At 35.8% G+C, this 18,627-nt stretch overlaps 1 protein-coding gene across 9 annotated transcripts in view; it reads right to left on the reverse strand.

Moving 5' to 3' along the window:
* The window catches only part of ROBO2 (roundabout guidance receptor 2), a 668,594-nt gene that overhangs the window by 43,238 nt on the left and 606,729 nt on the right, over positions 1-18,627 (reverse strand). For all 9 annotated transcript variants that reach the window (XM_058184861.1, XM_058184864.1, XM_058184867.1 and 6 more), the window contains one exon: positions 17,065-17,236. In XM_058184861.1, the coding sequence (XP_058040844.1) occupies positions 17,065-17,236 (172 nt within the window). The remainder of the gene's footprint in view (positions 1-17,064; positions 17,237-18,627) is intronic.

The following is an 18,627-nucleotide window of genomic DNA, read 5'->3' on the forward strand; positions in this document are numbered from 1 at the left end:
TTTCCTCCTGTTGATCTGTAATCTTCTGGCATTTAATTCTAGTAGATTTTAAGCTCTACCATAGTGAACGATGAAGTCAAACATACTGTTCTTCACATTATCTATGCTATCCATTATTTCATAGCCTTTATATGTCTCTTCCTTGATTCTAAACTAAAATTTCAATGGTCACTTTTCTCATGTGACATTGTTAATTTAATTCTCATTGGCTTATATGTGAAGTTACATTGTCGCGATGTAAAAAGGATGCCGAGACTCTAGAAAGAGTGCAGAGAAGAGCAACAAAGATGATTAGGGGACTGGAGGCTAAAACATATGAAGAACGGTTGCAGGAACTGGGTATGTTTAGTTTAATAAAAAAGAAGGACTAGGGGAGACATGATAGCAGTGTTCCAATATCTTAGGGGTTGCCACAAAGAAGAGGGAGTCGGGCTGTTCTCCAAAGCACCTGAGGGTAGAACAAGAAGCAATGGGTGGAAACTGATCAAAGAAAGAAGCAACTTAGAACTAAGGAGAAATTTCCTGACAGTTAGAACAATTAATAAGTGGAACGACTCGCCTGCAGAAGTTGTGAATGCTCCAACACTGAAAATTTTTAAGAAAATGTTGGCTAACCATCTGTCTGAGATGGTGTAAGGTTTCCTGCCTGGGCAGGGGGTTGGACTAGAAGGCCTCCAAGGTCCCTTCCAACTCTGTTGTTATTATTATTATTAAGTATGATTTTTAGAATCAACTTTCATGACCAATGTTAATCAAACCAGCACAAAGAAGTAGCCCTTCAAATTTTTGCTTCCACCTTGATTCTCATAGGGAAAGAAATAACTTTTCTTCAAGGTGGTATCAGAGGGTTGTATGACTGAAGAGAGAACGTGTATGACTGAAAGTTCCAAATCAAGTTAGAAAATTGACACAATGTGGAATTAATGAGTTGACCTAAGAGTAGAAAGCTGTGGTTCTGGTTCCATTTCAGCTGCTATTTTTTTAGTTCCAGGTGACAGCTATTGTGGGTAAAAATTTGAGCGAAGAATGTTATGTACACAATCTTGAATTCCTAGGGAAAAGGCAGGATATAAAAGGCATGACCTGAGTATAACTCATAGAATCATCTGTTACAATCTGTTACAATGTCCTTCCTGTCGAAGACTACTTCAGCTTCAATTGCAACAATACATGAGCACACAATAGATTTAAACTTAATGTGAACCGCTCCAATCTTGATTGTAGAAAATATGACTTCAGTAACAGAGTTGTTAATGTCTGGAATGTACTACCTGACTCTGTGGTCTCTTCCCAAAATCCCCAAAGCTTTAACCAAAGACTATCTACTATTGACCTCATCCCATTCCTAAGAGGTCTGTAAGGGGCGTGCATAAGAGCACCAGCATAACAGCCTACCATTCCTGTCCTAATGTTCCCTTTGATTTTATCCAATTCGTATGGTTATTTCATGCTTATACTTATATATACTGTTGTTTTTGACAAATAAATAAATAAAATAAATAAAATAAATAAATAAATAAATTTAATTAATATTATAATAATTTTCCTTTGTTCTGATCAAGAGCAATGTGCAATGTAAAGACATACTCAATATTGTGACTCAATTGGAATTTGAGTTCCAATTGCAGTCCTTCATTAATATTTTGATTCATGGCTGTTTTATACTCTCTTATTCTAAATTTCCTTGCTTGTTTTTTGACATAAGTATCTGCTAAAATTGGGATGGGACATAAATATTGTCTAAAATATAAGAAGTTTCTATAGAATTCTCACTAAAACAAATTTTAAAACGGATGCATTATTAAGAAAAAACACTCACCAAATTGCTTCTAAATTAACTAAAAACAAGGATAGAAAACAATTTAACTATGCTTTCCTTCTGGAGATATTTAAAGGTATTCATTCATATAAATTGCATAACAGTGAAATTCTTACTAAAATAACCACTAATTTTATTTTGCAACCTGGATACTGTGAAGAAGCACTTTTATGAGTTTATTTATTTATTAGATTTTTATTTACTTTATTACTTCTAAGTAACTCAAAATGGCAAACATACATAATATTCCTTCCTCCTCCCGTTTTCCCCACAACAGCAACCTTGTGAGGTGGACTGGGTTGAGAGAGTAATTGGACCCAAGCCATCCAACTGAATAATGTTGAAATAGTATTTAAAATATTTTTAAAAAACACCTTATAGTGATGTAAATGCATTTTGTACCTAGTTTATCTACTATGAGCAAAATAGAGGTCATGTTTATGGAATGTTCTAAACTAGGGTCCCTGCTCACAGTCACTTTGCTCATAACCTCTACTGTAGATTCTTCTTCTTGTGCCATATCCATCATCAGATGTTAGCGATCATGTTGGTGATCCTATTTTTATCAACAGCTGCACAAAAAAGTGCTGCTGAGTTTTGTCCAGACCAGTCGCTTAGATTTGGAAGCCATGATGTTCTTCTTCTGCCTGGACCTTGTTTGCGTTCAATCTGTCCCTGGATGATTAAGTGAAGTATGGCATGTTTTTCCAGGTGTCGCATCACATGTCCAAAAAATTCCTTCGGTTTTCAGTGGTTTTGATGATTTCTCTTTCCTTTCCCAGGCGGCTTATCACTTCATTTCTGATTTTGTCAACCCAGCTTATACGTAACAGCCATCTGTAAATCCACATTTCAAATGCTTCTAGTCTCTTCAAGTGGCTTTCTGTCAGAGACCAACTCTCTATTCCGTAGAGCAGAACAGAAAAGATGTAACGTCTGCCAAGCCTCATTTTCAATTTTAGGCTTATGTTTTTTTTTGGTTTACATTTATACCCCGCCCTTCTCCGAAGACTCAGGGCGGCTTACAGTGTATAAGGCAATAGTCTCATTCTATTTGTATATTTTTACAAAGTCAACTTATTGCCCCCCCCAACAATCTGGGTCCTCATTTTACCTACCTTATAAGGGATGGAAGGCTGAGTCAACCTTGGGCCGGGCTTGAACCTGCAGTAATTGCAGGCTTTGTGTTCTTAATAACAGGCTTTACCAGCCTGCGCTATTCACCGGCCATTGTGACTGCAGAAGCCCTTTTTCATTTTGAAGAATGCTGTTTGAGATTTCTTTATCCTTGTCTTTACTTCAGTGGTCATGTCCCAGCTTTCATTTAAATTAGAACCAAGGTACATGATCCTTTCAACTTTTTCTAGTGGTATTCCTTCCAAATTCTAACAGATTAGCAGAGTTGGAAGGGTCCTTATATGTCACCTAGTCCAACCCCCTGCTCAAGCAGGAGACCCAACACCATTTCTGACAAATAGCAGTCCAATCTTTTCTTGAAAGACTCAAGTGATGAAGCTCCCACAATTTCTGAAGGCAAACTGTTCCATTGGTTGATTGTTCTCACTGTCAGAAGGTTCCTCCTCATTTCTAGGTTGAATCTCTCCTTGGTCAGTTTCCATCCATTATTTTTTGTCTGGCCTTCAGGTGCTTTGTAAAACAGCTTGACCCCCCTCCTCTCTGTGGCAGCCCCTCAAGTATTGGAAGACGGCTATCATGTCTCCCCTGGTCCTTCTCTTCACTAGATTAGCCATGCCCAGTTCCTGCAACTGTTCTTTGTATGTTTTAGCCTCCAGTCCCCTAATCATCCTGGTTGCTCTCCTCTGCACTTTTTCTAGAGTCTCAACATCTTTTTTATAGTGTGGTGACCGCACTATATTTTCAGGGCATGACTCATTAAGCTTATCGTTCTGTATTCGGTGCAGTTTTTTGCATTTATTTTTGGGGGGATTGTCATAAATGTTGACTTTAACCAATCATTTGGTATCTTTCCTGTTTCATATATTCGACTGAAGAGCTGCAGTAAAAATTTCTTCCCATTGTGTTCCAGCAATTTTAAAATTTCTACTGGGATATCATCAGGTCCTGTGGCTTTTCTTGTTTTCGCTATTTTTATTGCATGTTCAGCCTCCTCCATAGTGATGTTTGATCCAGTTGTTATACTTCCCATATCAATATCATCCCTAGGGTCCTCAAAAAGTTCTTCAATATATTCCTTCCATCTTTTAATTTTTCACCCTCATCCAAGATAATTCCCCCCTCCTTGTCAACTAAGCTGTTGGTTTTCTTTTTGTAGAGGCCTGCTGCTTCATTCACTTTTTTGCGAACCAGTAGTAAAGGCAAATAGAATCCACCCGCTTTAAGGCCATTTGGAAGCTTCCTCTGGTGCACAATGTAGCAGCACAGACAATTTATAGTGCTGTTACTCAGTGTATGAGACACTACTGTTCTGTGAGTTGTATTGGCTTCACATAGGCTTCCAGGTTCAATTCAAGGTGTGGTAATCACTTCTAAAACCTTTTGTGGCTTTAGACGGCATTGTTTATGGAATTGTTTCTCCTTAGTTGTTTTTACTTGTTTTACTTGATCCAGCAGGAGGCATTTGCTTAACCATCAGTTAAGGAATGTTGGCTGATAAGGAAAATCATTCCATCGGCATTAGTCTAGCCAGGATTCTGTTGGCCTTTTGGCCCTGAAAACTTGATATTGGGGCAGAGTTGGGCCCAAGTGTATACAATACAAACCATTGACTAGATAAGTGGATGGCAGTTTTAGAATACTTGGTGATGTGGTTTTATTTTTTTGTATTTTATGTATTATATTTCATTCATGTGTGTGAGATAGGCGATTATATAAATTGATACAGTACTGTTTCACAATCTCTGAAACTCTGTATGTTGTAGAAATTGTATGGCAATCCACTAAACAATAATTCTACTGATTATTGGCATGTAGTATTTCATATAAACCCTCATATCTACTGTTGGGGTGATATATATGTATAGATGGACTAGCAACATTTATCCCTCCACATATTGATTCATTAGTTTTTTTATGAAATAATGGTGAAATCATAAATAAAAACAGAATATATAAAGCTTTTACATTATTGTAATTGCATACATTTAAAATTTAAAAGTAATTTATCCATCTACATTATTTAGTAATTTTATATAACTGTTTTTATAATGAATAACACAAATAGTATCTATTACAAAGCACAGTTTTATTTATCTTGTTTTGGAAATCACATAATCTCTAGAGATGACTCATTTGTTCCCATTTACTGGAAAAAATGTTCATATAATGAACATCCAGTCTAAAAGTCATTAGCAAGTAAATTACAAAGTATATAGGCTCCATTTTGTTAATAGGATTAATTTGCTGTTTGAATGGCTCAGCAGAATTAGGCTACTTTCCAGTCTGCCACTGAATATGGTCAATTTTGTAATCATTAAATTGTCTAATCCCCAAATAAGCGATTTCCTGTACAAATAAAGTCTGTATTTTGAAAAAAGGCGTAAATGTATCATTTTAAAGGTGTGGAATTTGTCTCCTTGATGATGAAATGAATATAAATTCATAATTTATTAAAATATATATTTATTCAAGCTATCAGAATTCTTAAGCATTCAAATAATTCACTCTATTGGTTTTTCTTAAAAAATTTTTTTGCTTAATAAAATCTCTCAAAAGCTAAGCTATAGAATATATGTGAAAGCCATGATCAAATTTCAAACAATTCAAGTACCCTTTTGGTTTGCCTTGCTTTGAAAACCATGTCATTTTCAAATTTATTAAAATTTGAAGTTTATTTCTAATAAGGCCATACCATGTCAGCATATTGGTTCTAATCTTAAATAAATAAAAATAAGTTTATTTGTTAAACTGAATGCATATAACTAAAGGTTAGATATTTCCAAATTCTATTCTTTCAGTGATGGAGAAGAGAAACAAAATTGCTTTCTGCAAATGAGTAGCTGTAGTAGCATTAATTTTATTTCAGGAAAATCTGCATCTTTATGTCAACATTTTTAAAGCACATTTTAAAATTATAGATGCCTAATTCAAGAAGAAACTTTCCCTGCTATAAAGTAATTCCAATTTTGACATTATTCCATCCCATCCTATCCTGTTGTATATTACAATGCAGGCCAAAGTTATTTACAAGGAAGGGTATGGAAAAATAGGGACATCATTCTGCAATAACAGTATTGTTTTTTGTCTCCTTTTATAAGTATCTTTTAAAGTGCTTTTCTGAATTTTCTGCATTTTAGTAATGTGTAACATAAACCAGCAAAATACAGAAATTATAACTGCTTTAAATTGAATAATTTAAAAATGTATTAGACCAATAGACTATGTAAAATGTAGCCAGTTTCTGGTAAATTAAAATAAAGAAACGTTCTGATTTAATGAGAATGTTTTAAAAGTTTTTGATCATTGGGATAAGTAGATAAATATGAAATATAGTCTTTAAATATTTTTCTAATTATTAGAATTATTCTAATTATTATTCTAATTATTAATTATTAGATTATTCAGGTTAATGAAAAATAGGGTAGCTTTCTACTTCTAGCTCATACTTAAAAAGCATATTATGGTAAGCATTTTAATTGAGGACCCTATGGCTAAATCCTACAAGTAAGATGTAAAAATAACATTTTAAATGAAAAATACCTTAGATATTATAAGTAATTTATAGCTTATATTTCAGTAGCAGTGCCCTTTCCTTCAGTAGTTTTTATAGACATGGAACCATATGAGTTTTTTTGCTGCTTCACAATGTTAATAGCTGTTCATATTGCAGGATGTATTCTTCTGTCAGCCCGTTGACCAATATTATGTTTTAAAATAATATTACTTTTATTTTTAATTACTTTTTAAAATAAAATTGGTCTACATCTACGCTGGACTTGAGACAGAAAGCTATGCTATTCCATTTATGCAAATCACTTTATAAACTCCATCATCTGCAAATTCAGAAACTTCTGCTTTTTCATGGGTTGCATGGGTAGAAAATTCTCAAGGCAATTTTCAGAAAGCTCTAAAGTTTATGACATATCCTTAGGAAGGATAGATTCCCAATTATATCAATGTACTTTTAATTCAGTAGTCTGTAAGATTGCTTTATCCTTTGGGGCCTTGCACAAAAGTAGTTATTTATTGAAACGACAGAATAACATTGCTTTGTGATTTTAGAGGATAAAAATAAGTGAACATGGATAAGTATTTCCAGTTAAGGTCAACAATATTAATGTGTTTCATTTTGGGTGAAAAACATATTAATTAATTTAGAATTATTTTTTGTTAGATTTAATAATAAACATAAAATACAGATCCATGTGCATGAAAAAAAGAAAAAAGTGAAATCACGTATCACTAAATTACTTCACATACTCCAGGTGTTTTTGAACCAGTACTGTCAGGTTAGCTAATTAGAATACAGATGAGGGATGTATCTGACCTGTAACGCTTCATTGTTTCTGCAGACTAAAATATAATGAAATATGTTTTTCTCCCATTGGACAGTAATGAAGAATAAAATTAATTTGCTGGACCAAAAATTAATTAGACACATCAGGTTTTATTGTACTTATAATTGTGAAAATTTACAGCTGTTTCTCAAATTATTATACCAACAGTAGGAATCTGCACAATTGTTATGGGGAGAAAAAGACCCTTATAAGGAAGCCATTGGCAGTATTCTCATCGAATTTAAAGAAAATGCATTCTCACTTTTTTCCACCTTGATTGCTACTTTGAATGGGTCTATTTTGTCCTATTAAGAATAAATTCTATTTGTTATGTTTGACATCTACTTTAGTAGTCTAATGCTTCTAAATGCTTCCAGATTAAAGTCCTTCTGTTATTATTTTATTCATGGAATTCAATTATTATCTATTTGTAACTCTCCCATATTTCCTGTCACATTTCTTCTAGAAAAAAGATTTTAACTTTTACCAGCCTTTCTGTTTCCTAAACCATGTAAATTCTGGATTGAAAGCATCTAAAATAGTTTGTAAATTCCCCTGCCATACCCAGTACTTTCAGTGAGAAATGCTAAAATAATAATAACAACAACAACAACAACAGAGTTGGAAGGGACCTTGAAGGCCTTCTAGTCCAACCCCCTGCCCAGGCAGGAAACCTTACACCATCTCAGACAAATGGTTATCCAACATTTTCTTAAAAATTTCCAGTATTGGAGCATTTACAACTTCTGCAGGCAAGCCGTACCACTTATTAATTGTTCTGTCAGGAAATTTCTCCTTAGTTCTAAGTTGCTTCTTTCCTTGATCAGTTTCCACCCATTTCTTCTTGTTCTACCCTCAAGTGCTTTGGAGAACAGCCCGACTCCCTATTCTTTGTGGCAACCCCTAAGATATTGGAACACTGCTATAATGTCTCCCCTAGTCCTTCGTTTTATTAAACTAGACATACCCAGTTCCTGCAACCGTTCTTCATATGTTCTAGCCTCCAATCCCCTAATCATCTTTGTTGCTCTTCTCTGCACTCTTTCTAGAGTCTCAGCATCTTTTTTACATCTCGGCGACCAAAGCTGAATGCAGTATTCCAAGTGTGGCCTTACCAAGGCATTATAAAGTGGCACTAACACTTCACGTAATTTTGATTCTATCTCTCTGTTTATGCAGCCCAGAACTGTGTTGCCTTTTTTGGCAGCTGCTGCACACTGCTGGCTCATATCTAAATGGCTGTCCACTAGGACTCCAAGATCCCTCTCACAGGTACTACTATTGAGAAAGGTACCACATATACGGTACCTGTGCATTTTGGGTTTTTTTGCCTAAATGTAGAACCTTACTTTTTTCACTGTTGAATTTCATTTTGTTAGATAGCGCCCAATGTTCAAGTCTGTCAAGATCCTTCTGTAACTTGAGCCTATCTTCTGGAGTGTTGGCTATTCCTGCCGGCTTGGTGTCATCTGCAAATTTGATGAGTTCCCCATCTATCCCCTTGTCCAAGTCATTGATGAAGATTTTTTTTTATTTCTTTATTTTGTCACAACAGTATATATAAGCGTAAGCATGAAGTAACTATATAGTATATAAGCATATATATGAGTATAAGTATGAAATAACTATATAAATTGGATATAAAGAAAGGAAACAGTAGGACAGGAACAGTAGGCACGTTTGTGCTTTTATGCATGCCCCTTAAAGACCTCTTAGGAATGGGGTAAGGTCAACAGTAGACAGTTTTTGGTTAAAGTTTTGGGGATTTTGAGTAGATATCACAGAGTCTGGTAGTGTGTTCCAAGCATTAATAACTCTGTTACTGAAATCATATTTTCTGCAATCAAGTTTGAAGTGGTTAACATTAAGTTTAAATCTATTGTTTGCTCTTGTATTGTTGTGATTGAAGCTGAAGTAAACCTCAACTGGAAGGACTTTGCAATAGATGATTCTATGAGTTAAACATAGATCCTGTCGAAGGCGGTGGAGTTCTAAGTTTTCTAAACCCAAGATTTCAAGTCTGGTGGTATAAGGTATTTTGTTACATTCAGAGGAGTGGAGAATTCTTTTTGTAAAATATTTTTTCCCCCAATTGTATTGATGTCTGAAATGTGGTATGGGTTCCAGACAGGTAAGCTGTATTCAAGTATTGGTCTAGCAAATGTTTTATAAGCTCTGGTTAGTAGTGTAGTGTTTCTGGAGAAGAAGCTACGTAAGATTTGGTTAACAACTCTTAATGCCTTTTTTGCGATGTAATTGCAGTGGGCTTTGGTACTTAGGTCATTGATATGAAGACTCCAAGGTCTTTGACTGGATGGGGGTAATCTGTAAGGTAATGTCCGTCGAGTTTGTATTTAGTGTTTGGATTCTTTTTTCCAATGTGTAAGACAGAGCATTTGCTGCTGGAGATTTGGAGTTGCCAGGTTTTAGACCATTCTGACACAAAGTCAAGATCTTTTTGAAGAGTAGTTGTATTATTGGTAGTGTTAAATAGTTTGAGATCGTCAGCGAAGAGAACACAATTACTTTTAATATGGTCACAGAGATCATTAATGTATAATATGAAGAGTGTTGGTCCAAGAACACTGCCTTGGGGAACGCCGCTATGGACAGAAACAGGATTTGATAGGGCACTGCCTATTTTGACCACTTGTTGTCTGTTTGACAGGAACGCTGATATCTACTTGTGGAGGGGTCCGGAGATGCCGTAGGATTTTAGTTTTAGGAGAAGTTTGTCATGTACCACTGAGTCAAAAGCTTTACAGAAGTCTATGTAAATTACATCTATTGTTTTGCCTTGATCAAGATTTGTAGTCCATATGTTTTTGCAGTGAAGAAGTTGTAAGTTACATGATAATTTTTTTCTGAAACCAAATTGTTTATTAGAGAGTAGATTGTTTGTTTCAGGGTGGAGGGTAATGGATTGGTTGATGATAGATTCCATAACTTTGCAGGTGACACAGCATAGAGAGATAGGTCTGTAATTTTCAACTAAGCTGGGGTCTCCTTTTTTGAAGATAGGGATGACCATGGCTAGTGACCAAAGTTTGGGAAGGGAACTGGTCGTAAAGGCTTTTCCAAAGATTATGCTTAGGGGTTCAGCTACATTAGTGGAAAGCTTTTTTAAGAAGTATGCACATAGTCCATCAGGTCCTATAGATAGGGATGGTTTCAGTTTGCGAAGAGCTTTTTCAACATCTTCTTCAGTGAAATCTATATGTGTTAGGTCATTTTTAGTGCAGTTGGGAAATTTCGGGTCTGAGCCATTGCTGTTGACAAAGACTGAGCTGAAGAATGTGTTAAAGAGGTTTGCTTTAACTGTTTCATCATTATTTTCTTTGCCGTTAGGTTCCTTTAGTGGTGGGATGGATCTCGAGACATTTTGTTATTTACAAAATTATAAAAAGCATGATTAGAATTTGTACGCAGAAGGTCGTCTTCTTGCTTGGTGTGGTAATTTGTGCATTCAATTTTTATTTGGTTGCATATATCTCTATAGCGGTTTTTGAAATTAGCTACATGGCCCTTTTTGTTTTTTCTCCAAAGGGATTTTTTTTTTTGGGATTGAAGCTTTTTTATTGATATGGTTAATTTGTTTTTCCTGATTTTGGTGGTGGTTTGTGGTACGTAGAATTTAATGACTCTATTGTCTTCGAGTAGGAAAACTTTGTAGTGGTCTTCAGCAGTGATACAGGTTGAGAATAGATTTTGCCAGTCAAGAAATGAGAGGTAGGTGTTTATAAAGTCATAGTTGGTTTTTGAAATTAGCTACATGCCCCTTTTTGTTTTTTCTCCAAAGGGATTTTTTTTTTTGGATTGAAGCTTTTTTATTGATAAGGGTAATTTGTTTTTCCTGATTTTGGTGGTGGTTTGTGGTACGTAGAGTTTAATGACTCTATTGACTTCGAGTAGAAAAACTTTGTAGTGGTCTTCAGCAGTGATACAGGTTGAGAATAGATTTTGCCAGTCAAGAAATGAGAGGTAGGTGTTTATAAGGTCATAGTTGGCTTTTTTGAAATTGTAGATTGGAATACTATTATTATGACGATTTTTGTAAGGGCGTATATTGAGGCAAAAGTCTATCATGCTGTGGTCACTGTTGGAAAAGGGTTCTTTTATTTGTAGCCCATAAATTGAGTTTGTGTTATTGCAGAAGATGAGGTCAAGGCAGTTGTTGAGTCTTGTATTGTTAGTTACTAATCGATCAAGACCTAGATTTGTAACAGCATTGTATAGGGTAGCATGGATGGGTTCAGTTGTACATTCGTTTGTTATCCAGTTAATAAAAGGTAGATTGAGGTCACCCAGGAAGATGAGAGGATATGGGCAAGAGGTAGCTTAAGATAGTAGTGAGGCCAACTTGTTTGCATGTGCAATGTCGTAGTCAGGGGCTCTATAGCATAGAAGGAATCAAAGTGTGGTGTTAAGGGATAGGTCGCATATAACAGATTCTGGGATAGCTAGATTATGCACAACTTGAACATTTTTTAGATTCAGTGATTTTTTATGAAAGATAGCTACTCCACCTCCTCTGCCTGTTTCACAGTCTGATCTAAAAATGTCTGAAATAATGGAGTCAGGGATGGATGAGTTAAGCCATGTTTCTCATACAAATATAATATCAAAAGTACCATTTTTTTAACATGAGGATAAATTCAGGCAATTTGTTTACAATGCTTCTTGCATTTATCAATTTGCTTTTAAGGCCTGCAGTGTTTGGTGAAGAGGAAATAAGGGGCGTGCGTACCTAGTTATTGATGATAGTCAATTGATGATAACTAAGATGTTTGCAATATTTGCCAAACTTTCATTCCTCTTCATTCAAATTCATCAGTGACATGGTGAGGATTCAAAGAGATATGGAAGAATCAGAAGTGTATATGACTTTTCTGTTTCTCTTTCATGTATTCATTTTTAAAATGTACTTTTGTGTAGCTTTCTTTTTTCATATTCAGCAGAACAGTACCCTATATCATGAGTTCAGGCTGAGCTTTACATGCTGAATGATGTACGTTTTGAATAATGTCTGAAGGCAATAAGGGAGACAACTAAATTTAGATTGAATCCTAACAAGAAGAAATAGTTGTTTAATAATAAGGTAGAGAAATATTTCTATCTTGAGATTAATGTGATTGTGCTCTTCCCAAAATAATTCATCTGTTATTTGAAAATCCTCCTAGATAAATAGCAGATAGAATTTGTTGTTAGAAGCTTTTGTCCATTCTGTACTTTATAGCTATACTTGGATTAAATAGCTCTTGCAACAGGAACTCATGCCTTTATCACTTTGCAGTTGGATTACTGCAACACATTATTTAATTATTATTTAATTATTTAATAATTAAAGTCATTATTTAAATAAAAATAATAAATAAATAAATAAATAAATAAATAAATAAATAAATAAATAAATAAATAAATAAATAAATAAATAAGCAGTTGTCTCAAAAGCCACAAAACTGCTACAGAATAAGGCAGCCAGACTAATCTCCATCCTGTCCCGTTCCTATCGGTAGCACTGTTCAAGGTGCTTCCAGGTTGAAAGGATTAACCGGTGACATCACTGATGCCTGGGCCATGCCTGTGAGAACTCCTTTCTTGTCCCCATCAAGGAGCTACAGCAAATGATGGGAGCTCACCCTGCCACATACCAACATTTGGGTCTCAAACGCAGGTTTGCTAACCTCCAACTCAGTGGTAAAATCTAGCCGGATCTATCCGACTTGTGTGAACCAGTAGCGCTGGTGGTGGGAGGCTCCGCCCACCCACCGGGATGTCATTATGTCCTGTTTTTGACCCTCTGTGCATGCACAGAAGAGGCGCATGTGACCACACTCCCATTCCCGAACCGGTAGCGAAGGTAAGTGGATTTCACCGCTGTTCCAACCCAGTACCACAACGTACAGTCAGTATTGAAAGGATCATTTTTTTTTTGAATTTATATCCCGCCCTTTTCCGAAGACTCAGGGCGGCTTACATTGTGTTAAGCAATAGTCTTCATCCATTTGTATATTATATACAAAGTCAACTTTTATTGCCCCCAACAATCTGGGTCCTCATTTTACCTACCTTATAAAGGATGGAAGGCTGAGTCAACCTTGGGCCTGGTGGGTCTTGAACTTGCAGTAATTGCAAGCAGCTGTGTTAATAACAGACTGCTTAGTCTGTTGAGCCACCTCAACAGACTAAGCCCTATTTCTCTCCTATTGCATCTAAATATCCCATCAGAAGGATCATGCTTTGGATCTCATTTAATAGGGAATATCACTAGGCAGGACAGACCCTTTTCTGTCATAATGCCTACACTTCTTTGGAACATCTTCCCACCAGATGTAAGATCAGCTTGAATTTGCTGGCCTTCTGTAAACCTTTAAACACATGGTTGCATCACCAAACTTGGAGTTCTGTGTATGGAAGACCCTGTGGAAGGGTTGTAGTTCTGACTATTTACCTACATGTTTGTATTGTAGATTTCTTTTTATGCGATATTGTTGTTTTCCATTTTTGTTCACCCCAGAGGCATGAGGTAAGATGGGCAACTGAATACCTGCAATGCAATACCTTGGGCGTCATGTGGAAAGCCTAGTAAGTTGTATAAATAAGTTTTATTTGCATACTACCAATACTGGAACCCACGCTGATCGATAACTTCACCAAGTGACTTCAGGTGGATGTTAAATAGGTTGAGATACTACAGATTCAGAACTAGAACTATTTTCAATAAAAATAAACCAACCAGTCTAAAGGAAAGAGGACTACTACAGCACTGTGTCTCCCACCTCTAGCCCATGAAGCCAGTCCAGAAGGATACTGTATTGGATGATATCAAAGACTACTGAGAGATGAAGGAAGGCCAGGATTGAAGAATCCTCACCCTTGTAGTCTCTCCACAGGCCATCAAGAAATGCAGTTGGTGCTTTCTTCAGTATTATATTATGGTCTGAGTCCTGAAAAGAGTACAGATAATCTGATTTGTCCAGTACTCCCTGGATCTGCAATTGGCCATATTCTCTACAACCTTCCACCAAAAAGGGAAAATTGGAGATCCAATTAAAATAGTCTAGTAAAATTGAATATAGGGAGATTTAGAGCTTATGCTCTCCAGAAGATTCTTATAATCAGTTATTAGTGGTTATTATAGTGGTAGTAGTTATTATCAGTTATTCAGCACCTCTGAAAGCCAATAGATCTTTTGTATGATTGTAGCAACTCCACTGTTTTGCCTTGGGATTATGAATTGAGTCACATGTCCAGCCAGATATTAGAAATTCATGCTAGGTTAACCTTCCAATTCAATATTGGATCACAGTTGAGAAATGCTTTAAAATAGACTAATTTTAGACAATAGCTAAAATCCAGGATCACCGATGACCCAATTATAAGTCATTGGGCTCAAGCACAGGGGCTAGAACATAGAACTCATATAACACACTAAAACTGTCTTCTCTAAGAGTGGCCTACTCCCTTTTGGTCCCTATCTCCTCAGATGTAGTAGGCTTCTATTCATTGTCGTCCTTCCTCCAAGGCAATAACACCAACTATTACCCCAATACTACAAATATCTCACCAGCTTGGTAACTGGTTCTTCAAGTTGCTTCTAGCCAAGCACCTCAGCATCCCTAATCATATTAATATTCACATTGGCTCTTATATAGATCATGTGCGTTGTGGTTCACATAATCTAGCATGCATCTGGAATTATTCTGTGTATTTTCTCTTAAGCTCTTTATTTTGTTTCAGTTTTTGATACAGTGGTGCCTAAAAGTTGGGGAACTCTTGACTTTTCAATATTTCTGCATAAATATTGACCTGAAATGTGATTTGTTCTTCACACAAATCCTAAAACTGGATAAAGAGAATCCAATTAAACAAATGAACAAAACATTATATTTGCTATTTTATTTATTGTGGAAAATTATATAAAGCGGCATATTTCTGTGTGCCAAAAATATGTGACCAAACCTCTAGGATTATCAGTTTATTTGAAGAGAAAATTAAAGTGTTTCAATCAATGGGATGATAATCAACTACCTTATTTAAAGAACAGAATTCTGAGTTTTCCTATCAAAATCTGATTTACACAACCCAGTATGTAGAAATATGTCATGTTTGAACAAAGATTTCTGAGGACCTACAAAAAACAATTATTGATGCTTAGAAAGTTGGAAAGGATTAAAATACCATTTCCAAAGTGTTTGAACTCCATTAACTCACTGTCAGGCAAATTGTACAATAGGAGATTATTCAACAACATTTTTCCTTTCCTCAAGTATGGTCTACCAGCCAAATTGTTTCAAAAAATTCCCAGGGTAACATCTAAGAAACAACTGGCCTCTGCATTAATAATGTTAGAATTTAGTGAGTTTATTACCAGGAGAATACTGGATAATGATGGTGGATATGGCAGGGCTCCAAGAGAAAGCCACTACTCCCCAAAAAGAATACTGTTGCCCATCCAGTTTGCAAAAGACTGGTGGATAAGCCAGAAAACTACTGGAAGAATGTTCTGTAGGAGAATGAGACCAAAAAAGAACTTTGTGACTTGAATTAAAACAGTAAATACTACATTCCAGCACAAGAAACAAATCCAATCTTTGAAATATGGCGGTGACAATATCATGGTTTCAGCCTATGCTTTTTGGCCTTTGGACCGGAATGGCTTACCATCATAGATGGAATTATGAATTCTGAATTCTACAGGGAAATACTAGTGAAGTGAAGTTCAAGAGGAAGTGAGTCATGTAGCAAGAGAACCCCAACCATCCAAATCATACTAACAAAGAATGGTTAAAGCATAAGAAACTAATATTTTGGAATGGTCACATCAGAGTGCTAACTATAACCCTAAAGAAATGCTATGGAAGCATTGGATAGTTCATGCAAGTTAGGCCACAAACACCCCTGAGTTGAAGCTGTTCTTAAAATGCCTTCAAACTGATGTGCAGGATTGATCAATAGTTACCAAAATATTATTTGAAAATATTGCTGCCTAAGTTGATGGGAGGGTGCAGACCAGTTACTGAAACAAAGGTTGACATACTTTTGCCACACAAAAAGAAGTTGCTTTGGATCATTCTTCTCAATTAAAAAGGAACAGGTGTAAAATTTTTGACTAATATATTTAACTGGGTTTTTTAAATCTACTTCTAGGATATGTGTCATATTTATGTAGAAGTACTGAAAATTAAAATAGGCTTCGAAACTTTTAAGCACTATTGTATATCACTGAAAAGTTTCTAAGGCAAGCTTTTAGGCTTGCCTCAGGTCATGAAATTAATTCAGTATGATTAACAAAAACAAAACTTTAAAAGAGAGACATGGTATTTACCAGTTTTTCCCTTTATCTGGATTCAAACCTCCTTAAATTTTGGCAGAAAACAGAAGAGACCATCTGCTCAGAATAATTGATAAACAGTAAACCTCAGATGCTCAGATAACATACTTTAAACATGGCCTTGGGCATCAGTAGCATAAATAAGGAAATAATGTAGTAATCAAAACAGGAGGAAGAGAAAGCTTTTGTTAGCTATTCTATAAATCTATCAAACTGGTGAAGTGAAAATTCATAATGCAATGTTATTTTCACACAATAATTGATATTTGTAATTTATTTTCGTAATAGAGGCACTCCTCTGTTTTAGTCTTAGAAAAATTTCTAAATAGAAAATATTCAACCATAGCTGTATCTTATATTTTCAGCCAGGATTCACAGAAGGCATAGCAAAATGTAATTACATTAAACAGAATGGCAGGACACAGGTATTCACTTACCGATGATTATAGGTTGTGGTTCACTTTTAATACCAGTGCCAGCACTAGTACTTGCTGCAACTTCCACTCTGTACTGAATTCCTGGATATAGGCCTCCAATAATTACAGAACGGATAGCTGCATCAACAGTCTTGTTGATATGAAATTTTGTTTCATTACCCAAGCACCATATCTGGAATACAGAAGTATTTGACAAAATATGACAAAATAATGTTTAACTTCTGCCTGAGAAAACAAGAATAATTTCTATCTAGATCTAGCCTGTTTTCTCTCCCTTTTAAGCATAATGTGTATTGCAAAATGGAATTATTTATTTTGGAAATTTATTGAAGAGAAATTTTTATATCAAAACAGAACAAAATAAAACACATACAAAGCTATATCTTTACAGTAGTAATTAGCTTTATTTTAAAAGGATACATTATCTTCATCTAATGAATTCTAAAATAATACTTTAGGACAGGACAGGACAGGACAGGACAAGACAGGATAGGATAGAATAACAGAGTTGATAGGGACTTTGGAGGTTTTCTAGTCCAACCCTCTGCTTAGGCAGGATATCCTACACCACTTCAGACAAATGCTTATCCAACCTCTTTTTAAAAACTTTCAGTGTTGGAGCATTCTGGAGGCAAATTACACCTTCTGGAGGCAAGTTGTTCCACTGATTAATTGTTCTAACTGTCAAGAAATTTCTCCTTAGTTCTAAGTTGCTTCTTTCCTTGATCAGTTTCCACCCATTGCTTCTTGTTCTACCCTCAGGTGCTTTGGAGAATAGCCTGACTCCCTCTTCTTTGTGGCAACCCCTGAGATATTGGAACACTGCTATCATGCCACCCCAGTCCTTCTTTTCATCAGACTAGACATACCCAGTTCCAGCAACCGTTCTTTATATGTTTTAGCCTCCAGTCCCCTAATCATCTTTGTTGCTCTTCTCTGCACTCTTTCTAGAGTCTCAGCATCTTTTTTACATCGTGGCAACCAAAGCTGGATGCAGTATTCCAAGTGTGGCCTTATCAAGACATTATAAAGTGGTATTAACACTTCACATGATCTTGATTCTATCCCTCTGTTTATGCAGCCTAGAACTGTGTTGGCTTTTTTGGCAGCTACAGCACACTGCTGGCTCATATTTAAATAATTGTCCACTAGGACTCCAAGATCCCTCTCACAGTTACTACTATTGAGCAAGGTACCACATATTCTGTACCTGTGCATTTTGTTTTTCTTGCCTAAATGTAGAACCTTATTTTTTTCACCATTGAATTTCATTTTGTTAGATAGCACCCAATGTTCAAGTCTGTCAAGATCCTTCTGTATCTTAAGCCTATCTTTTGGAGTGTTGGCTATTCCTGCCAGCTTGGTGTCATCTGCAAATTTGATGAGTTTCCCATCTATCCCCTCATCCAAATCATTGACGAAGATGTTGAAGAGAACTGGGCCTAAAACAGTACCCCACTGCATACTTCCCTCCATTTAGATGCAGTTCCATGGAGGACTACACGTTGAGTGCAGTTGGTGAAATGTTACATGCTGTGGACTCTTAAATTTTATTACTAAGGT

The sequence above is a fragment of the Ahaetulla prasina genome, chromosome 5 (assembly GCF_028640845.1).
Source record: "Ahaetulla prasina isolate Xishuangbanna chromosome 5, ASM2864084v1, whole genome shotgun sequence".
In the NCBI taxonomy this organism is placed as follows: domain Eukaryota; kingdom Metazoa; phylum Chordata; class Lepidosauria; order Squamata; family Colubridae; genus Ahaetulla; species Ahaetulla prasina.